Source organism: Tauraco erythrolophus, chromosome 5 (assembly GCF_009769465.1).
Source record: "Tauraco erythrolophus isolate bTauEry1 chromosome 5, bTauEry1.pri, whole genome shotgun sequence".
Lineage (NCBI taxonomy): Eukaryota > Metazoa > Chordata > Aves > Musophagiformes > Musophagidae > Tauraco > Tauraco erythrolophus.
In genome coordinates this window covers 16684775-16706568 of record NC_141469.1, presented here as the reverse complement: position 1 = coordinate 16706568, position 21794 = coordinate 16684775, and the positions used below count along the sequence as shown (strand labels likewise).

Here is a 21794-nt window from a genome sequence, read left to right as displayed (position 1 = left end):
ATAGCGTAATCTTGCCTGCTCTTTCCTTTCTTCTACTAATATATGAGGAACGTCCTAGCCAGAGCTAATAAGGCACTGAAAACAAGGGTCAGGCAGCTGTGCTTTAAGGATTCAAATGGGCCCGAATTAGTATATTTTCTTTCACTAAGCTTCATACTCTCTATAAATGGAAGGAAAAAGAAAAAATCACAACCTAAGTAGATGTTTATCGTTATATAATTAAGACAATAAGAATGAATGTTTACAATGTCTACCCAAGAGTTTTTCCATAAAAACAAAAATCGCACTATGCTAAGTCTGTCACAAGTTTATCAATAGATACGTCATATGCAACACATACTAGAACTGAACACTGGTTAAAATGTACATATTTTTAAATCATTTGTTATTTCTTATTCCTATATTTTTACTGGGTTGAAGAATTTTCTGAAATAGTACTGTAAGAAAAGATTTCTATCTGAACTACAGTCATATATATTTACTGGCAGGAACGATGAATTCTCCATGCAACTCGTATGTCATCAGTGGCTCTGGAAGGCTTCTGCAAAACAAGGACGACATAATAAATTTAGCTATATTATTTTCTATCTGAATTTACTCTAAGCAGGAAACCTTTTTAACATTCACTAGTGCAATCCTTGCACTGAGGTCAACCATTGTTACAGTGGCCCTTGAATTCAGTAATTTCCAGCACAAAGAGAAAACTTGCTAAATACATCCATTCACCTTCTGTGAGCTGAAGTGATGCCTGCAGTCTACTGTAAGGCACCTTTCCGAATTACAACCCCAAGACTGTTTCTCAGATGAAGTTTGTACACATATACTATGTAATTAATTCTTCATTAGTGTTTTTAAAATACAAAGACTCACAAGTCAATGCCTTACTGGAAAGAAATAAAGGTCCTAAACCAGTTAAGTTTACTGAACAGTAGCTATCCACAAATCAAAATTCTAAAGCATTTCAAACGGAAAAATTGAAATTAAAAGCCTTAGTCATCCATGAAAAATGTACTGAATAATGGAAACCAGAGTTAAAACATCAGAGTTAAAACTTTCATTTATTAAATTGACTTTACTGATACTCATTCAATCTAAGAGTAAACACTCAGATGGGAAATACTATAGGCAGGAAACACTTCATCATGGGCACTTTTCTTTTTTCCTTTCCTATTTTTTATTTTATTCTTTCCTACACTCTGTAAGAGAGGCTTTTGATAATGTTCTTCAGCATTCTTTCGTAATTGCAGTGATGCTTTATTTAATAAAAACAGCAGGCTGAAAATATTGTACTTGTGTTACACTACGAGAGATACACAGAAGTTCTACGTTATATGTTCTTAGGCAATTTAGTAAGATATCTTGATCAGGAATTGGCCAAGCCATTTGAACAGAGAACACATCTAAAATTCTTACTTTTAATACTCAAAATAGTATTACTATCACACCTAGAACATCAGAGCATGGGCCATAAGAAAAAGAGCAAAATATTAGAAATTTAATAACCTTTTCCGTTTTCATTCTACCACATTAAAACACAAAAAAAAACCCTCTTTTAACGATCTTAACTGACTTTCAGTAATGACTCTTAGCAAGTTTACTAATAATTCAGGTTTCTGAACCATCACTGAAATGCTTATGTATCTAACACAAAAACGTTTTGGTATTTTTCTCATATGAGTATTAGTGTTGCTAAATTATTTTGCTTCCCCCAAGACAAAAAGTAAACATGGTATTTGCACAAAATGAACCTCTGTTCCAAAATATAGGACAAGTAAGTAACGTAGTCGAACACCCTGCGTAGAAAGATTACAATACAGAATTCAGAGTCTAAAAAATAAATAAACAAATGAGAGACAGACAGGCTTACCGCAGATATTGCTTCATAGCACTAGTAATTGTCTTCACTTCCCAATCTACAGAGTTTTCCAGGTCAACTTCATTGCAGGTTTTTGCATCTAGAAAATAATTAGAAACAAAGAGGGACATAAAAAAAGGGAATTCTAAATCAGTATGCCCTACGTGAACAGCAATCCATTGAATTTGATCATTACGTGTTTGCTCACATGAACACAGATGTAATATGTCCTTCTTACTATTAGCTAGTACTAAGACTTAATATCCAAGCCTCTTTATAAATTCTATTTCCATATTTTGTTTTTAAAAGTATTTACTGCAGATTTTTTCTTTAATGAAGGATTAAAAATCACTTTCATGTAAAAAGATCTCTACAGCAGTTGATATTTTCACACCTTTAATTAAACAGAAATATGTACAAAAACAGTTTAGAAAAAAGACCTGCTAAGCATAACTTCTCCTTTCTTTTTTTCCTTTGTCATTTAAAATCCAAGCAGACTGACAAATCTTTTTGAATTCTTTCCATAGTTTTGCTTGTAAACTGTTACTTTGGACTGCTGATGAAAATAGCCAACAAAGTGCAGCATGACCCTCCTCACTGTGTGAAAACCTTTAAGAGGTACTTCAAAGGTAGAAAAAGGACTCTTCTGTATCAGTAAGTTTCCTCTACAAGACAGTCTGAATGTTTCCTTTACTTGATCAGTTTTAGCCAAAGGGAAAAAATATTTGCTTGCTTGACCATTTGTCAGGTTCACAGAATCCCTCCCATCTTTCCCCAGGTTAGTTGGTAGAGTCTTATAACAAGACAGATCAAATGGAACGGTCGTAGGTCTGAATGACCCATCTGGTGAAAGATTTTTTGACAGAACGCAGAAAACACCACAACACACTGAATGTTTTGCAATCAGAAAAACTCTTTTGGCCTCAATACAGAAAGTGATAGTGGACACAGGAAGAGCACATGTATATGGCCAAACTAACCCACTGTATTTGGTAACTTCAAGTGTTTGAGCCTCTTAATTCTACTGCTATATGCTTCCATCAGTCACCACAGAAAACTACAGCAGTAGCTGATACAGATTACATGTTGACCAGTTCATACAATTCAGAATTCATTTGTTGCTTTGCTTTTCAGACAAATGACAGACGCATTTTAAAAATCAAATTAGGATCCCTGATAAAAGGTGCAGTCCTTTTACTGGGACTAAATAATTCTGTTCTAAAGGCTGTGCCAAGCAATTATTTCTGTAACTGAATATTCTCCCTCATTATATCAATTATTTAAATCTCATTTTAAAATAGAAGTCAGATAACATTTTCTACCAAATTGTTACTAGCCAACCCAAACCATTCAAAATCGTCTCAGGGAAAAGTTTATTTTTTTCCTCTTTTTAGCATGCTAGCTGTCTCTGTGTTCAAATTCTCTTTTTTGAGAAGAAAACCTTGCTACTGAATTAATTAAATAAAAACTGCCATCACATCAGAAACTAGTGAAATCTATGGGGATTTTGTTACTAAAACCACTATGAAATATCCAGGTTTTAAATAACTTCTTCATAATCATCAACCTCCTCTACAGTCAAAGGATGCGCTCAGTTATGTGAAATTTGTTGATGAGTTTGGGAACGAAAATAACAAGCATCTGAATTCCAAAGCAAGCCTCTTAAAATAAAAAATAGAAGATATTGATGAAATATTTCATTATCTCTTGGGGGAAAAAAAAAAAAAACCAACAACAAAATTCGTCCCTGCTACCGACTCCAAACAATCCCTGGTTTGACTGTAGAAGCCATCAGGACTTAAAAACATTATTTTCACTTTTGGCTTGACAGTTGTCCTACATAGCTGTATGCCCCACCACCCTATATACTTGACTGTCCCCACTCCATTTTTCCCTGTACTTCAAACATCCCCGGTCATTGTATGAACTGCAACTTCAACTGGGATTTCAAAAATTACTAGTTTTCATGCCACTTGTTCACATAGCAGCCACTGTGCACCAAATGGCAACTTTACGCATATAAAAATAACTGTGCACATTTATGGAGCAGCTTTTGACAGACCAGCTCTAAATTTTATGCAAATCTTTCTGACAATAAGAGAGCTAGAGTTCATAAAAACAGTCCACTTAACTAGGCTAGCAGGAGACTCTGCTTTCATATGCAATATACCCACTGTAGGAGTGCATGCATACTGTCATTTACTGTATATAAAATATGAAGAAATTCAGTGTAATTGTTTTGAAAAGCTGCTAGTTTTGAAAAGGCAGAGCTACCTGAAACTCTTCTTCTACAACATGTAATGTCTGGCATTTTTCATGCCAGGCAGTATCAGAAATCAAAACTGAACTCATCAGTAGAACTCCAAGTCCTTAGCAGTCATTTCACCATGAGCAAGGGTCTGTATGAAAGCTGACCTACATAGTAGTTTGTATGAAATCTATGTAGACAGCTTGTATGAAATGAGCCACATCAGATCCGTAACGTAGATCATAGATGAAACAGGAATTGGTTCTTTACATGTTTCAAGAACTGAGCCTCGTGATGGCTGACAACGACTCCGAATTGCTTATAACAGGTTCCCATAACATTGGAAGTCCTGACTCTGTATCCCTGCTACAATGATATATCAGATTAATTTAACATTTTCCCTTGAAACGTAATGAGTGTTTTCCTTACCAAACGCCTCGCTTAAATTTAGACATTATTGCTGCAAAATAGATCACCATAGCACAATGCGAGTTACTAGTAACTTCAAGGACTAAGTTAATTGCAAAATTAACTCTTTTTTTTCAAAACCAGAATTGTATATTTAACTGCTGAGCCTCATTCTACAGAAGATTTAGTTTCACTAGATTTTTACATTAAAGGTGAAAATCTGTACATTCATTGTATTAGAAAAGCATATATTGGTCTTCTCATACTCTCTTGACTCTCGGTGTACTTTCCCAAATTTTATAGAACAGATTCTGTAAAAGAGACAGAACTACATGCTATTATGTCTCTGGTTACCATTTGGAAGACTTTTTTTGGACTTTGAGACTTTCAGACTGTGAACCCCATGGTCAATGACAGGTAGCTTAAAATACTTTGAAATCTTATCAAACATTTTAAAATACAGAAAGTTAATATGAGGTCTTTATGATTCTGAAAAGATCTTTCATATAAAAGGGTATCTAAGAGTACACACCCAGAGACAAAGGATTAAAGATTAATCAGTCATTTTAAATTCTCTATACCACTGTAAATCAAAAAGAAACCCTCTTTATTCTTCTCTGAAGACAGACAGATAAAGAACACAGATAGGATCACTTTCAACAAATCATCAGAAGAGCACCTGCTTGCACCCTAACTTTTTTCTGTTCACTGTTTTGCCTTGTCTTGATACCACTGTATTCTTCCTGTTTCAAATAAATATATGAATCTTGGGAATGACAAAAAATGTTTCTAATTTTAAAAAAAACTAAAAGCAGATGTTGGAATCCCCAGTAAACTCTTCCAGCTGCTACTGAACCACTGGCAACCTGAGTCTATTTAATTTGGATACCACTAATGGCAAAGAGGAAAATTTGCCTGCCAGACCTGCACACTCAAGCTAAGCCAGTAAGTATAAAACTGGAAAACATCTTATGACATCAAATGCATTTAATCAAGACTGTCTGAGTGATAACACGTCATTCTTCCTATGGTCAATGGTTAAATATGGTTATTGTTTATTGAGGGTAACTCCAACACAGATAAACAACCATGGGAATCTGTTACAGATCAGTCATTTTTATTAATCCCAGTTCGTATTTCCAAAAAGAGTCTGTTGCTACAGTACTTTAAAGATACAGGCAGGTTTATGTGCACTAATGGAGAACTTCAGGGTGCTGTTAATATTGATTAAAGTAAGATATCGTAAGTTAATATTTAGCAAGGTCATTATGACAGATTGATATGACATGCAGGTCCTCAAGCCTGATGTCTTATCATTTCTGAAGAGACAGCCTGTTTGCAAAAATAAAGGAAGGAAAAGAAAAAGTCTTACAGGTGGCACTGAACTGACAGCAGCATATAATATAAAAGCGCTTTGTCATTCACATAATGTCTGGGGTAATGAAATGAATTCACTTTCTGGCTTCCTCCAGTTTGCAGTGCCAAAGAACACTGTGTTATCAGCACAGATGGAGCATGCATGGTTCTGGAGAAGAGCCTGGTGCAAACTGCAAACAAGCTTCTTTGCATACCAATGAATCCCTGAGAATCAGACCTTTGCTGTCAAGTGACAGGTTTGGAAGCTCTGTAAAAACGAACTAATCCCAATGGTCTTGTCTGACTGCATGTACTGTCAGTGCTCAGGACAAGAAATGGGGAAACACGGCACATCTTGCAGTCATGGCTACTACTTTGGTGAGAGATATCAGGCAGATGAGGGATTTCATCCAGGTGCCAATACTTTTTTTTTTTTTTTTTTTTACCCTAGGGACAGCAGAATGGCAAGAGAACGACAGTCACTGGGATTAAAGATGCATCAAAATTTGCAGAAAGAGAAGAGGGAAAAAAGTTTCTGAGAATAATTTTATGAATCAAAAAATCTTAAAAGCTACACATGGCTAACTAGGTATAAGGGAGTCTAAGATGTTACCCGCATATGAGAGCTATACTACTAAGTTTATAAAAACAAATCCTTTCTCCATCTGCCTCCCGCCTTGGCACACAGTTATTATTAATACGTATATCATATTCCTCCTCTTAAACCGAAGAGCTCTTTGCCAGCAGGCTTAAACTAAATGCTTTATTTTGCACAGCGATTAACTAAAGACATGCATGGGCGAATAAACTTGTACATCCTAGACAAGGGAGAAGAGTGGTGGAAACTTCAAACAATGAAGCCATAAACTTCAAACTTTCTTGAATTTGATATTTTGAATTTTCTGACCAGACTCTTCAATTTAGGCTGTTTTAATCCCACTTATATCAACCTTGCACAAAGCCTATGAGTTGCTCCTACATGTCCCATAGCAGTTCTCTTAGTTTATTCCTAACAACTCATCTTGGTCTTGCCAAACCAGGGGAAATTACAATGATATGGGGTTTATCTGCGTGGACTAAAGCAAACCAGATTTGGCCCACATAAAGAACAACCACAGGCAGATGCTTTTAAAACTGAATATTGACAGTAAAACAACATGAAATAAAAAACTGAAAAAAATATTGTAAAATAGAGGCATACCCATCAACAAACTCAGAAGTCTCTGGACCTTTGAACTCACCCCCACGACTCTGTACAATCCTTGGTCATTTATACCTATTAACGCAAAAGGAAAAAAAAAAAAGAAAAATTAAGGCCTAAGATCAACCACAGTCAAATTTAGCATTAAAACTTTTCCCTAAGCAACACATTCTCCTCAAAGACAGACTACATAGAATTAACACAGCTATGAGAATAATACTATAAATAAAGTATTGCAAGAATCCTTTTGTTCTTCTGTGTTCTTAAGGTAAGTTCATGTTACGTTTTGATAAAGGTTTCATATACCTCAATTCCACTTCAGAAATTGGGAGGAAAAGCAAGCAGGGACAAACCTTTGCTTGAAAAACAAAAAAAATATCACTGGCTGTTTTCAGATTTTTTAAATGACATTTTGGATACATCAGCACCCACATTTTAATAACGCAAGAACTAAACCAACAAATGCTAAATTAAGATTTCTTTAATAAATGTAATTTTGCTTTTTTCCAAATATGTGGCTGACAAAAAGCATTTGGATGAAATAAAGAAAAACTCGAGCCTATTCCCAGTCCTCAAAACCAATGCTTTTTCAAGTTTGTAAAAGCTTTTCCTTTAAGATACAAGGCCTCATTCCAACCCACTGTGGTCCACATACAATTACGTCCAGAGGCACCACCGCAGGTTACTGAAATCGATGCTTCTGCTTTTGCTTGGGATGAATAGAGTAGCCTTAACTGCCATAATATTTACAGTCCCCTGCTCTCATTTCACGTGGACCACTTTCCTGTCACTCCTCGGTGCCCTTCCATCCTCTCTCACACGTTCACTTCTCTACTCCTTTTCTTCCCCTGCTTTTGCCTTCCTTCACCACACCCAGTTTTATCCCCAAGGAAGCAAAACTATGAATATAAATTGAAGGAAAATGGCAGGGAGAGAAGGGGCAAGGAAGGAAAGGGCAAAATAAGGTATGTCTCTGTCTACTGCATTGTTTCAGAGCCCATATAGAGGGAAGTAAAACATACTGTCCTGAAGCTGACAGAGGTGTTTGAGAGGCCCCATAATAAGCAGCCATCTACAAACACAACTAAACTCTACATCTAATATTCACATTGGCCTGGAAGAGTAGAAATGCCACAAAATACCTGTGCTTCTATTCCAAGGAAATCTTTTCAAATAACAGATTATGTGGTATTCTTATTCAAAATATCCTTCAACAAAGGAAGACTTGTTGAGAATTCCCAGTTACAATACAAAATCCTTCCAACCCAGAGAAGGAAAATTAAAACCAGTCATATGAGTAGAAGCTCCTTCCCAAATAAATATTAGATGAAGTATGTAAAAATCATTAGCCTTTTAACGAATTACTGTCAGACAACCATAACACACAGCAATAATTTTTAATATGAGGGAAAGAACTTTGCATTTTCGCCCTCCTCCTGCCTAGCCTTTCTACATCTTTTCCTCCTTCTGTCATCCCTTCCTCTTCCTCACACAGTCTGCAGCCTCCTCAGCCATCCCAGATCTTTGAGAGCCTGCTGAACTTCTCTCTGTCTCGGTAGGGAGCTGACGGGCTACGGGCAGCAGCTGCTACTTCTCTTGGTTGCTCCACGTGGGCAAAACTGGCCCTTTTCTTTCCCTGGGATGCAGGCACCACTGTAATGACGCCAAGTCTTAAGCTACATGTCATGTTCAGAGCTGGCTCAAATTAGCAGAACAAGCCAGATCTCTGGTATTTCATCTGTGGTCACCAAAAGACACAAATGATAGAGTATGCTCACGGTTTAGCTGCGCGCAAAAGAAATGACCACAAGAAACAACTATGTGGTCACAGTACTATTCTTCTCAAAATAGTAAGTTATCAACACAACCAAATAACTTTTCCAATGATCCCCAGAACAGCAGCATGATAGCATGCTATACACCACTTAAAGACTGCCAACACTAGAAAAACACCCAACAAATGCATAGTCTTTGATTCACTCCAAACAAGGATGCACTAGGAATCTGTCCTGAGAGCAGCAATTATTTTTAACTTCAAATTTCTCAGAGGTGTCCAGGAAAATTCTGGTGCAAAAGTAACACCAAGCTTTTTAATGCTCTGCCAAAACGCATCACACTTTTTTTTTATACAATGTCCTCCACTACTTTTAGTACCACAGAACAAGCCTTCTGCATTGTATGCAAGAAGCTAAACGGCTCAAGAAATACTGTCACAGTCAAGTACAGCTCAGCTTTTGCCTATCTCAGAAATTGTTTCATGACTTCCTGTGCTTCTAATGTTAAAACTAAGGGGAACCAAACTGTGCTGACCCCAAACATACATTCAAGGGCTTAAAAATTATTAAGGTCAAACCACAGAAACTACTGCTGAACGTTAAAACAAACATAATATCTGAAATTATATTCTTTAATTATTAATTCTTTCAAATTAATATTCAAGTTCAAAAGTCTCTGAAATTGTGGCAGTATTGAAACTAAGACAATCCTCCAGCAAGAATCAAGTCTGTAATTGCAGTTATCAGATAACTGAACAGTTTCAGTTTCATCAACCTGAAAAAAGCACCGCTAATTGCTAGCAGATATCAGGAAGCACAAAGAGATATTAATATTTCAACATAGTTTTAAGTGATACCCTTAAAAATACCTTTAAATGATGTTTTATTTCAAATACACAAACCTGGTTTGAAACAATACTATTTCTGACTTAATGGGCACGTTTCAGATCTTCCGCACACTCAAGACTGATAGCGCTTGGCGTTCACAGAACACAATTGACAAGATGACTCACTGCAAGGAATAGCTTACCACTGACTGAAATGTTGAAGGCTTCAGACGCTGCGTCTGCCGGCTCAACCAGCCACTACTGGCAACTTTGAGCAGCAAAGCCCCGCAGCATAATTTCCTTCATATTTACATTATCTCGAGTTGTTTGGCTGTCTGATACTGGAATTTGGCATAGGTATGCAATTTTTGAAAACACACTTAGAAAAATAAGGTATTGCAAGTACAACGGTAATTTATACTATTGTAAGCAAGGTATGTGGGCAAGTTTACTTTGTGGCTGACACTCTGCTCGTGGCTGACACTGACTAGTAGTACAGCTGCAAACAGAACTTTTTATATCAAACTCCATAGTACGGAAACAGTCACACAAGTGACGCTCTGGATTCAAGGTAATGCCAGATTTTTTTTGTTAACATGAAAAAAAGGTTTTCTACTTCCTCCTCACCATCTTCTTCCTGCCGCCCGAGCAGACGGACTGGACAGACAGCTCAATGCTGCCATCTCTCTCTGCAGCTCAGATTAGCAGCTCCTGTAGTTCTAAAATCAAGACAAACACCTACCACATCCTCACAGAAGGTACAACCAACTACTTGCACACAAAAACATGCACAGAGCCTTTACTACCAGAGCAAACAGCTCACTGATGTTTCTACAAGCTTTTACCTCATTGTATTATTCTCAGTACAGAATTATAAATAAAATACTCCAAAGAGAATCCCAAAATGTCCTCTCAGACAAAACCCGGGTGCACGTCCAACCAGCATCATGCTCAGTATGTGAGACAGGCTGCATATTTTGATGCCTCAGCATCTCCTACCAGGTAAAGCACAGCCCAAGCGTTAGAAGGCAATGGTGAATCAGAAGCTTGCATGCATTTTAACCAAGACACTGCATTTGATTCTTCTATTCATTCAGAGCAAATAATTTCCTTCTGGGCTTTATAGAAGAGAACGTAACTGAGAAAAAATTATCCAGCCATTGACAAGTTTATGTTCAATATCTCCGTTATGCTCTTCTCTCTCTGAATACCAGACTTTCTGCTATGACATGACAAGACTATTCTCAGTTTCCACCCACACTAGACCGTCCTCTCTCTCCACCCACGCCAACCTCACACCCATTATGATTAAAAGAGATAAAAACATGGCACGCAGGCACAGTCTCTGAAGAGGCATCTGTCCTGTTTTCTTCTGCTGAACATAACTTGCCTTTGATGTGTGATCATTAAAGTAAAATAATAAAGTAAAAAATGTTTTAAGAACAAGTATAGGTATAAAATCTGCAGCCTGAAAGATGGATTTTCTTCATCATACAATTATTTGGCCAAACCCTTCTGAGGCAAATGAATGTTCTCCTGACCCTCCATTTGTTTAGCTCGGCAGACATCAGCAGAAGGTCCTGCAGAAAACAGAAACTTTAGCAATCCTTTAGGATTGCTTCAGCTTGTCTCATGGATGAAGTCAGGATTTTATTTGTTAGACTTTTTTTTTTTTAAAGCGCAGTTGATCTTAAATTCAGAATTGGTAAACAGAAAATCATCAACTGGTTGAAATGCAATGGACAAACCAAGTTCATTGAAACAGAGCTACGTGCATTGCTGAGTTCCTAGAAGGTAGTACCTCACCTAAACCCATTCTTGAAGCCCTGGGAAAATAACTATTTATTGAATATTGATCTCTTTTTTTCTTAAGCACTCCCCAAAACAAAATTAATAGCTAAAAGTAATTTTCATTGGTAGTAATTACCACCAAGCACTCCATTGACTGCAGGTCTTGCAAAGCAGCCTGTGTACAAAGGCTAGTGAAATTGCGAGGTCTCCAAAAACAGGAACTACTGCAGCTAACTTTGGTAACTTTAATTCTCTTCCAGGCATGCTTCAGGGCAGATTCCACTATGGGGACGCATGCTTCTAACCCATGCAAGCTTACCATCTGTCTTGAGCAACAATATTAGGTGGGGTTACACGTATACTTTGCTCCTTCTTACATGTCCCTAAATCAAGGCACAAAGGACAGAGTGGACTTGAACCATCGCTCAGTTTAACCTATCCACCCACAGCCATGAGAAGAAACCCCATATCTAACTCATTTGTAAAAACAGCCACTTCATGAAGAAAGTGTTCACGCTTTTTCCAGTTACGTTCTTGTTTCACCTTCTTTGCAGGGTAACAAAGAAAGGAAAAAAAAAAAGACTACTTGAAGAAAACTATTTGAATACACCCATAGATAATAAACCAAAATCTAGTGTACTCCACACTGCTTACAGTAAGCACGATTCATAAGATGTTGTAAGGTAACCAGTCACTGTGCTGTAGACCAAAACCAGCCTCTCATTACGGGACCACACGCTACCCTTCCCATAAAATCTGCCCCATCCAGTGCAAAGAGAAGATCCGGTCTGAATCAAAGCAGGGTTTTGCAGTGAAGGCAACTTATCTGTAGGATGCCAGCTTTATCTGCACTGTTTCCCAGCTGAAATATTCAGATTGTAAAGGCCAGTAACTGAAATTTTAAAATGATGAGACAGGCAAACTTTATTTGAAAAATATTCAAAGGAACAGAATGAACAAAAATAACAGCAGATAGAATATGGTCTAATCTGGAACAACATCTTTAATGCATCAGACAGGACTGATAAAAAAAATTCCAAGAGAAAAAGGATTTCAGATACTTCCTGCTGTTTAAATGCTCAATTCTCAGTATCACAGAGACTGCTCGGTCTTACTAATAATATTGTATAGTCAGTGCATACATGGAAGACACTGCTTTTAAGTAAGACCCTGATTGACAGGAAGCGTAACCAACCCATTCTTCTGTTCCGCTACCTTATTTAAGCTGGACTGTGACACAAAGATATAAATATTCTGCCCTACACAATGCTAAATCTTTAGAAAAAGAAGATACAATTCCTGAAAAACCATAAATCTCTTTGGCAGTGGGAAGGAAGGCCAACAATTTAGGAGAAAAACATAAATCACACAGAGAAATTTCAACACCTCTTAAACTAAGAAATACACCATTATCAATTACTTATTTACACCTCTTAAACTCTTTTTTTTTTTTAAACAAACACAACCAAACAAGAAGGTTCCCCACACGATACCATATACACAACGCAGTGAGCCTCAGAGTGGCTGGTCACCTCACATTTCAGCATGTCCGTACAAGGATTATTGTCTCCTCACATGGCAGCAATATCAAAAGCTGATATTATCCAGTGCCCAAGTTACACAGGGTCTGTGACACAGAGCCTCTCCATAATCATAATCCAAACCACCCCTTGAATACTGTCTGCATACTGACCTTTCTCTTCTGTATCCAATTTTGAAGGTACAACAATGAGTATATGCAACAGCAAGTTCGACAGCATCGTTGCCTCTGGTGTGAGGCTAACTCCATCAGAAGTGCTTCAATACTTTTTGTTATTCGCTGCCTTGCGCAGTTCCTGTTGTTCTGTCTTAAGTGACTGAACAGAAAACCTCCATTCAAAGTCCACAAATGGAATATTAAAAATAATTAGTCTGTTCCAACAGCAAAGCAAAGGTAGAGGAATCACCTACAAGACGCAGGTTTTTTTCTCAGCTGTTGCACACAAACATTGGCTTCCTTTGTCAAGAGAGGTGCTACTACCCTCTTCCGAGAACTTCCTGAAAACACATTTCTTGAGGGACAGCCATACATAAAAGGCTGGGACTGGACAGAACTAAGCTCTTGCCCTGGTCAGTGTTATCAGTGCAATATCTACTAGGTTATATCTTCCCCAGAGATCTACAGAAGACTAGATCGTACAGGCCTTCGAAGAGCAGATCAGCTGCTCCTTCCCCTCCACAGATAGGTTGGGTTAATCATTACCTCGTGTTTCAATGGCACTGATGCACTTTTTGATGACGGTGAACCCTATCTTATCCAATTGTGCACCTACAAGGAAAAAAAGTTTGAAAAATTTTAAAGCAGCATTACAATTATGTCTTTCACTGAAAACTAAGGCTGGACTTAATTACCTAGCTAGTACTTCTCAGGCAAAACTGTAAATATTCCGGAATGGGAATACTTTATCACTTTTTCTAGAGAAACTCCTCTTTTCTCCTTCATGACTCTGCATAGCCCAAGTAAAGGCTCATTCACTGAATCTGTTCACAGCAGCAGTCTTTCAAGAACGGGATCTCTGATTAGGTACATATGTTGGCAGATGCAAAACGGAGCTTAACAATACTTACTGCAACATCAACAACATCTGAGAGAGTTAACCAAACAGGACAAGGAAGTACTTATGATGAAAAAACATAATCATCAACAGCAGGGATTTTACTGTGTCCTACCCTAAGCCAAAGGAATTCCCGCACTAAAGAAACGGGACACATGTATATCATTTTACAGCAGTTAACGATCTGACTAGATAAAAGCCGATGCATTAACTGGACAACAGCTGAGCTTCAGCATTCCTTTGTTGTCCCTATCTTATTCTTTTTCTTCATATCAAAACTTCATTTAAAAGCTTATAATGCAAAACTGCCCTTCCCCCAAACATCTGGCCTTCTTGCTCATGGGGACCCGGTCTTGCACGGTGGATAAAAATCTGTGGGAAAACGTCTATTGGTAACACCAAAATCCAGTGCTAACCAGCAAAAAAAAAAAAAAAAAAAGAGCATAAATTGCCTGACAATGCAAGAAGGATAACTGTTTTCACTCATATACTCAACAGAAGCAAGCTGATGTCACTTAAAGAAAGCCATGTCTTCTACTTCCATGTTATGGTTTACATTTTAAATACATGCATTCAGGTTTTTTACTAACCTTTATGTTCAGCTGTGATTGCTTTTAAAACCATATTTACGCATTCTAACTGAGTTGTACAGACAATCTGGATTAAGAAACTGTGATGCATTTACATACAAATTAACCCTTTTTTGAGTCAATTTCAAGCATGAAGTAAATTGGCAAAAACAATCAGACTGTTTCCCTAGCTTATGTCCAGCCCTACAATTCTTACGTAGGTACTAAACTGAGTTACCGTGAAAACTCATTAATTGCAAAGTCCACAAATGTATATTCAGAACTCAAAAATTAAAAATAAAATATTTAATTGTGTTGGATCTGCAGGAAAAAAAAAAATTAGCTTTGCCTTTCTGAATTGTAAGATGTTAACAAAAATCAGCTTTACAGTAATTTGAATACTTACTTCCCTCTCGTTTTGCATTCGCTCTATTCAAATTGATGAACAGCTAACACAAAAAGAGTAAAAAGACATAAATTACTTTAAAGATTTTTATGAAACCAGAAACAAGACATCCTCAATCTTAATGCCCAGTAGGCACAAACACAGTTGTTTAAAGCCTGAACATACGACCTCTAACTATAACAGCTCTAACAGTAGGACCAGAGCTCTGTGCCCCCTCAGAAAGCAGATACTTGCACTTTTTAAAGAGTGAATTTTTTAAAAAATTCTCAACAAATACATTTCCTTGGGGAGCAGAACACCGTTAGTTATAGCCACTGAAATGAACTGTGATTTACGTGTTCCACATTCCTATGTTTCTCTGCAAGTTAATTTCCCACAGTTCAAGTTCACTCAAATCATTGTGAACTGCTTTGATGAATTCTGAGAATTATGTCCCAGCTCAGCATTCCCAGAAGTTGTATGCTTACTGGGCAGTCCAGCTCGGACAACGCCTCCACAGATAAAACAAGATTTTTATGACAACAAAGTCAATAAAATCTACTGCTAAAATCCTCAGTAGCCAACTACTGAGGACAGACATACGATTGTGCCATTGACTAGAAAACCCCATTATTTTTGGCCCACAAGACCAACATAATATTTATGATTGTAAGAATAATCTGCAGTGTGTTTCAATTCTGCAGTTCAGACCCATTTCCTGAGGTAAACTAGAAATTAAACTAATCCAAGTACAGTCTTGTTCCCATTGATATGGATTTTTCTTTATCTAGTTTAAAAAAAAAATAATAATATCATATAACTCACTCATACAAGTCTTGCCACTGGAATACAGCATGTCAGCATAAGGCTAAGTGGACATGCTTATGTTAGACATTTTCTAGAATACTAATATCATCGTTGTGATGGGAAACCATTTGTAAAAATCGATGCCGTCACTACAATGAAAAATACCTCGTATCAGCATTAACAGTTATCTATGCTGAGCTTTGGCGAGTTACTCATCTCTTCTGAGTTTTATTTCACTTTTATTCTTTCTTCACCGAATCTATCATTTTGCAAACCACATAATCCTAGTTTATTAAAGTATAAATGGGATCAGGAAGCAAGGGGTGAGAGAATTTCTCCATTACGCTATAAATGAAGACTAAAAAGTGTCCCTTACAGCTTCTTTTCCATCCAAGGCTTCCATCCACAGCTTCCTGTCCTCCTCAGAAAACGCCTGCATGGTCACAGGAACTCCAGGCCTGCAAAAGTACCAACCACACAGAGTAACTGCATTCATCAGCAACTAAAACACTGCCTTGTCAAATTCTACTTCCAACTACAAGCAAAAGCCCATTGTCCTGAAAGTCAGGGTTGGTTTTGTTTTCTTAATTAATGAACACTGCTCATCTTTAAAAGAAAAGGTATAGAACTGATACATGCAGTAGGAAATAGTGAATGTAACCTGCAAACTCCTTATTTGAAATAGTTCATTGTTGATAGCTTGTTGATTGCAACACTTGCTGGGAGTTACCGAGTTTTGTGAATTTTAAATAAACTTACTCTTGCATTGCTGTGCTATCACATAAAAAATGGCTTTTCTCAACTTATTTGATATATAGTCTTCAGCTTAAGAGCAGCGACAATGATTACAGTTTTCCGGTAAATACCTTATTGAAAATAATCAAGTCTTAATGAAGTATCTCATTACAAAACTCCACTATTGTAACCTTCCAAAAAGGCAAGGATGGACAACTGTGGGACGTAGGCATTAGTGAATCCACTCTTCTGCTTATATATTAGGAAACTAAACAGAGCAATCATGTGGTTCACCATAGCATACAAAGCAGAGAGAGTTAAAGGCAGAACAGGTTATTTGCGTAATTATTTTTCTGTCAATTAAATAATAAAAAAAAAAAATCATTGTATTCGGCCTGCCAATATTTCTGGCAAATTTGTAGATCCCACCATACAGAGAAAGAACAAAATAGAGAATTAATTCATAACATTCTCTCCCTCTCTCTTTTGTATTAAATCTATCTTCAAGTAGTAAAATAGCTGTAGGGGAAAATGTTATCTAAAAACAACAGCCCAGAGAAAACCAGCACAAATCCCACTTTTACTGAAAACTGTAACAGTCTACACATATTTTTACAACCAGAGACATTTCTAGTTCATTTTCACCTTGTCAAAAATGTTATCAAACCACACAAATTAATTGCAGTGTAAAACTCTATAGGTCCAAATATCTCCTGCTCGAAATCTCTTTTCAGGCAACATGTGAGGACAAGGCACGCACACACCCTCTGGCAATCCAATCTAAACTCGGGACACCCAGCTGTAACTTCGGAAAATGTCAGCAATCGAGCAAGTCATTCTCTTTCAATGAGCTAAAGTGAGGAGACTATGAAGCCATAAAAATGGAATCTCTTACTATTTTCAGTGATAGACTTTGAGCTCTTGGAGTGGGTGAGGGAAGCTTTGCCTTAATTTCTGCTGCTAATAGCCTTTATGACTAAAATAAGACAGTATTGGTATTAGTAATAACAGTAAGCAAAGCAGCTTCTCAAGCTGTACCAGCTTTTTTCAATGCAAACTGGTCTGCTAGTGGTGCAGAGCTGCAAGCACCAGCAACATGCAAACTTAATCACTCAGTAGAAAAAAAGCATCCCATGTAACTAGCTAAATTAACAACAACAAAAAAAAGCCACATGCTTTTGGTTTTTTTCTTGTCTGCTTTCTTTTCCTAGTTAAAACTAAAACCAAATCAGTTACTTTTATGCAGGGCAAACTTTCCTTCTTTTCACTAAAATTATAACTGTCAAGGTATCAAAGAGTATCACCTAGAGGCAACACATCAAACTCAGTGTATGCTGCATGAGATATTATTTGTCTTCAAATTTCAGTTGAGACAAAGCCTTCCCTCCTCCTTGTCCTGTATGGGTAAAATTAAAATCTAAGTAGTATTTCAGAAGGATGATGTTCTTTATCAATAGAAAGTCTTTTTCCTACCCCAAAAGATCTCTGCTGTCTTTTTAAGATTTAAATTTCTCTACATTTACCACTAGTTCTCTCCAACTAAACATGATGGAGTATTAGAAACAGAAAAAACATCACTTTACAGAATTTAGCCAGGATCCTAGCACCGTCAGAGCTTATAGTCATAACTATCAGAATTTAAAGAAAAAGAATCATCTCGGCTTTCTTTTTAAAAGAAAAATTTGTAAATATTCCGCTAGTTCCAAACTACACTCAAGTCACACACAAGGCTAAACGTTTGCTACTGCAAAGTCCTTCCTACTGTCCTTCCACAGTACAGGAACAAAGAAAACCCCATGGCCAGCTGTCAATCTGTACGTTATTTTTTTAACTTGGAGAAGCTGAGGGATAAGTGTGCCCTGAACTGATACCAAGGAAACAAGCTAATGGCCTGCAGCACAGAACTAATCTCCATGGGAACATCTCGGTACTATACACATATATTATTAAAAGAAAAATGTCTGATATCAAGGTCACAGTGGACGAGTTGTCTCTATTATATCTGGACAGAAAGATGAATTAGATTTTTCCCACTTTTCCCAGAAAAGAGAACGGAAGATTGTTTTGCAGCATCAAGGAAACACTGTTCTCCATCCATCTCTGTTTAACTCCAGATACCCCACTGAGCAGAGATGACACACAGAGGGGGGTAGACTGACATTTCTCACGGTACCTTTTTTGCTACTTTATCAGACTCAGTTTGAAATCTGTTATTCATAGTGACCAACACACTGACCCAAGAAGAGCTGATGTCAAGACCTTAAATCGCTACTCCCTCTCTCCTACTGTCGAGACACAGTGTTAGAAGAGTTAAGCCACATCCTCCTCAAACAAAAAAATGCAAGTTCAAACCATGCTGTGGACTCATGACAAATGCCACCTGAGCTGTAAAAGGGCATCTTGCCACCTGCCACATGAGCTGGAACTTTTCAGATGCAGCAGTAGTTTTGCATTCCTTTACCCACTGCTTGTTACTGAAAGGGGCATGCCTCAGGCAGGCCAGTCTGACCCGCCAGGAAAACTAGGCATAGCCTCTGACCTAAGCCTGTGTACCTGTTCCTTATCACAGACATATCTGCAGAACACTAGCAATCACTGGGCAGAAGGGCCTGGCATCATCAACCACACTGCATTTAAAAGGAAGAGCAACATGAATCTGAGGAGGCGGGAACAAAACAAAACTGATAAAACTTGAAGACTTACTACATGATAAATCAGAATGTAACTAATAAGCAACAAGCAACAAACAGCTAAGAAGAGGTGGATGCAAAAACTCAGCAACAGTCCACTAATTTAAATCTAGTATATAATGCTAGATACGGTGCTGTTCTGCACAGACACAATCTTCACCAAAAGAAAGTGGCATTACCACAGCCGTATTTATTTGCAGTATCCTATTATGCTGGATTCTCTCACCTTCATAAACAAAGGAAGACTACAATGCTGATGAAAAGAAACATTTATCATATTTTAAGATCCTTTTAGTGAAATAAATAAGCAATTCCTCTCTTTTGAAATAAAGCAACAAAACGATGGTGTTTCAAAAAGGTAGTGTCAACAATATTGAAGGTGCACTGGATGATTACATCAGCCAGAAAAAGCCTTAAAATCCCAATGATCTTATTTTCAATCTGAGAATCCTGCATAAACCCTCAGCAACACATCATTTTGGAAAGCAGGCTTATGATAAAATATGGTCATGACTGTATGAATGAATTATCACCGAGATTGCAATCTTTCACTATAGCTATCTGTACTTCAGTTTAAGCCACGTTTCTTCACTACGATAATAGTAATTTGTAATAGTTTCTCTAACTTTTTCTATGCTATTCTCTTTTACGTAGGCTTAGACAATGTCTACATTTCAGTTTAGATCCTCATAGCTTCTGCTACGCAGAGCTGAGGTAAAATCCAGTGAGCCATGGCAGTGCTTGCCTGCTCCTCCAGTGACTATGGGAACATTGGCAGCCTGAACCAGCATTGAAAACTAAGAAAACACAACAGCAATATTGCAGTAATATTAATTACTACTTATAAAGAGTCCTTTCTAGTGTGTTTCACGAGCTTACCTGTCTGAAGCTTCTAAGTCAAAACAGAATCGCCTGTCTATAGTATCTATATTTCTTTTGGTACAGTACGTCAGGACAAAGAGTTCCTCATCACCCTGTGAAAAGAAAGTTTTATATGCTTACCCAGTAATTGAAAGCTTCAGTAAGCCAGCTATACAAACTAGGTAAGGTAAATTTACATTAAAATAATGACAAAAGCTATACTGAAAACTGACACTTGTGAAAGAATTCGCTCATGGTTGCCATTCAGGTCTCTGTTCAACAGCACATACATTCCATGATCATTTACGGGACATAAATGCAATATTGAGTCCATTTTAGCTGGTACTTTACAGCATGACAGAGTATCACAGCTATTAAAGTAACAAAAATATTTTGCTGTAAAGATGCACATGTTACAATATAAGCATACAATGAGCCTGAGAGACCTCCCATTTATGTCAGGCAGCTATTTCCTTAGTAAAGGCTATTGCTACAGTAACTAGAACAAAGTAAGTGTTCTTTAGCTCTCTGTAATCTGTTTTACAAAATTAGTCCTTTCTTCAAGACAACCAACACCAGGATCGTATTTTACCCTTAAGTATTCAGAAATCAAATAAATTCATTTGTGAATGCTGCATGAGTTGTACTGGATTTAATCAGAATCAACCGCACATTTTAATTATTTCTTGTCTTATTCGGCATCTCCAGACACAGGAGGTTGTCACTGAAGGAGTAACTGCATTGTGGGTTTCAAAATGGGAGATCTTTTACAGCAAAAATGACTTCATAAGTGTTTTAGAATGCCTAATGCTTACACACATACTATATTAACTAAAGTGGCTTATTACAATTAGAGTAAATCAGAATAAAAAAATTACTAGAAGTACTGAAATTATTAAAGAAGTCAAATGCCACTCGTTTTCAGTATGGCAGGTTTTCCAGATCTTTTGAAAGATTCTTCCAAATTCAATATATTTATAAATACGCACAGCCCTCAAAATGATGAAAGCCATCTCCCCTCTGCTCAAATTAATGGGATATAACATCCTGATAAAATTCCAACAACGTGATTTTCTAACCAAATTTGAAGATAGGGCAGGGTGCTGCGTTTACAGGAATATCGACTCAAGCATTATTTTCCAGCTTCACATATCCTTTTTCTTTGCAACAAAACACATTTCATCCATATTAATGCATCCATTCAATGCGTCATCTCTGAAGGTGCTGAGTGCCCTCAATTCCCAACTATTTCAATAGGAATTAAAGCCATTTAAAGATCAACAGTCTTGGGTCTTGAATATTTCAGCTGCTATCAAAGATATCTGAAATTACATTCAGTTGTCAGTACAAATTATTTTCTTATCAAAATCCTCTTTTCTTTTCTCTCTTCTAGTACTTACATCCCTGAAACACAAATCTGACTGGAGTATGCAAGAAAGAAATTTCTAATTCTATTATATTTTCATGATTTATACCTCAACAAGTTAAATGCCTCATGGATAAACCAGATTCAAAATAGTGAAACACTCACTACATGCTATCTGTACCATGGTCTCTGGTCTCCTAAAAGGAAGTGTTTGAAAAGTCTGCAGAATTCTTATCTATTAATCGACCCATTACCTTAGGTTAACGTCCTTAAATGGCAGACTGAATTGCATGAAGAAAAAAGAAAAAAAAACAAGGCAAGGAGGT

At 37.2% G+C, this 21794-nt stretch overlaps 1 protein-coding gene across 3 annotated transcripts in view; it reads right to left on the bottom strand.

The window, feature by feature from the left end:
• ARHGAP10 (Rho GTPase activating protein 10) overlaps window positions 1–21794 on the bottom strand; it is a 159309-nt gene that overhangs the window by 63987 nt on the left and 73528 nt on the right. For all 3 annotated transcript variants that reach the window (XM_086612395.1, XM_086612393.1, XM_086612394.1), the window contains 7 exons: window positions 20121–20215; window positions 16193–16274; window positions 15031–15073; window positions 13704–13769; window positions 7069–7143; window positions 1868–1955; window positions 483–541 (listed from right to left, as the gene is read on the bottom strand). In XM_086612395.1, the coding sequence (XP_086468521.1) occupies window positions 483–541; window positions 1868–1955; window positions 7069–7143; window positions 13704–13769; window positions 15031–15073; window positions 16193–16274; window positions 20121–20215 (508 nt within the window). The remainder of the gene's footprint in view (window positions 1–482; window positions 542–1867; window positions 1956–7068; window positions 7144–13703; window positions 13770–15030; window positions 15074–16192; window positions 16275–20120; window positions 20216–21794) is intronic.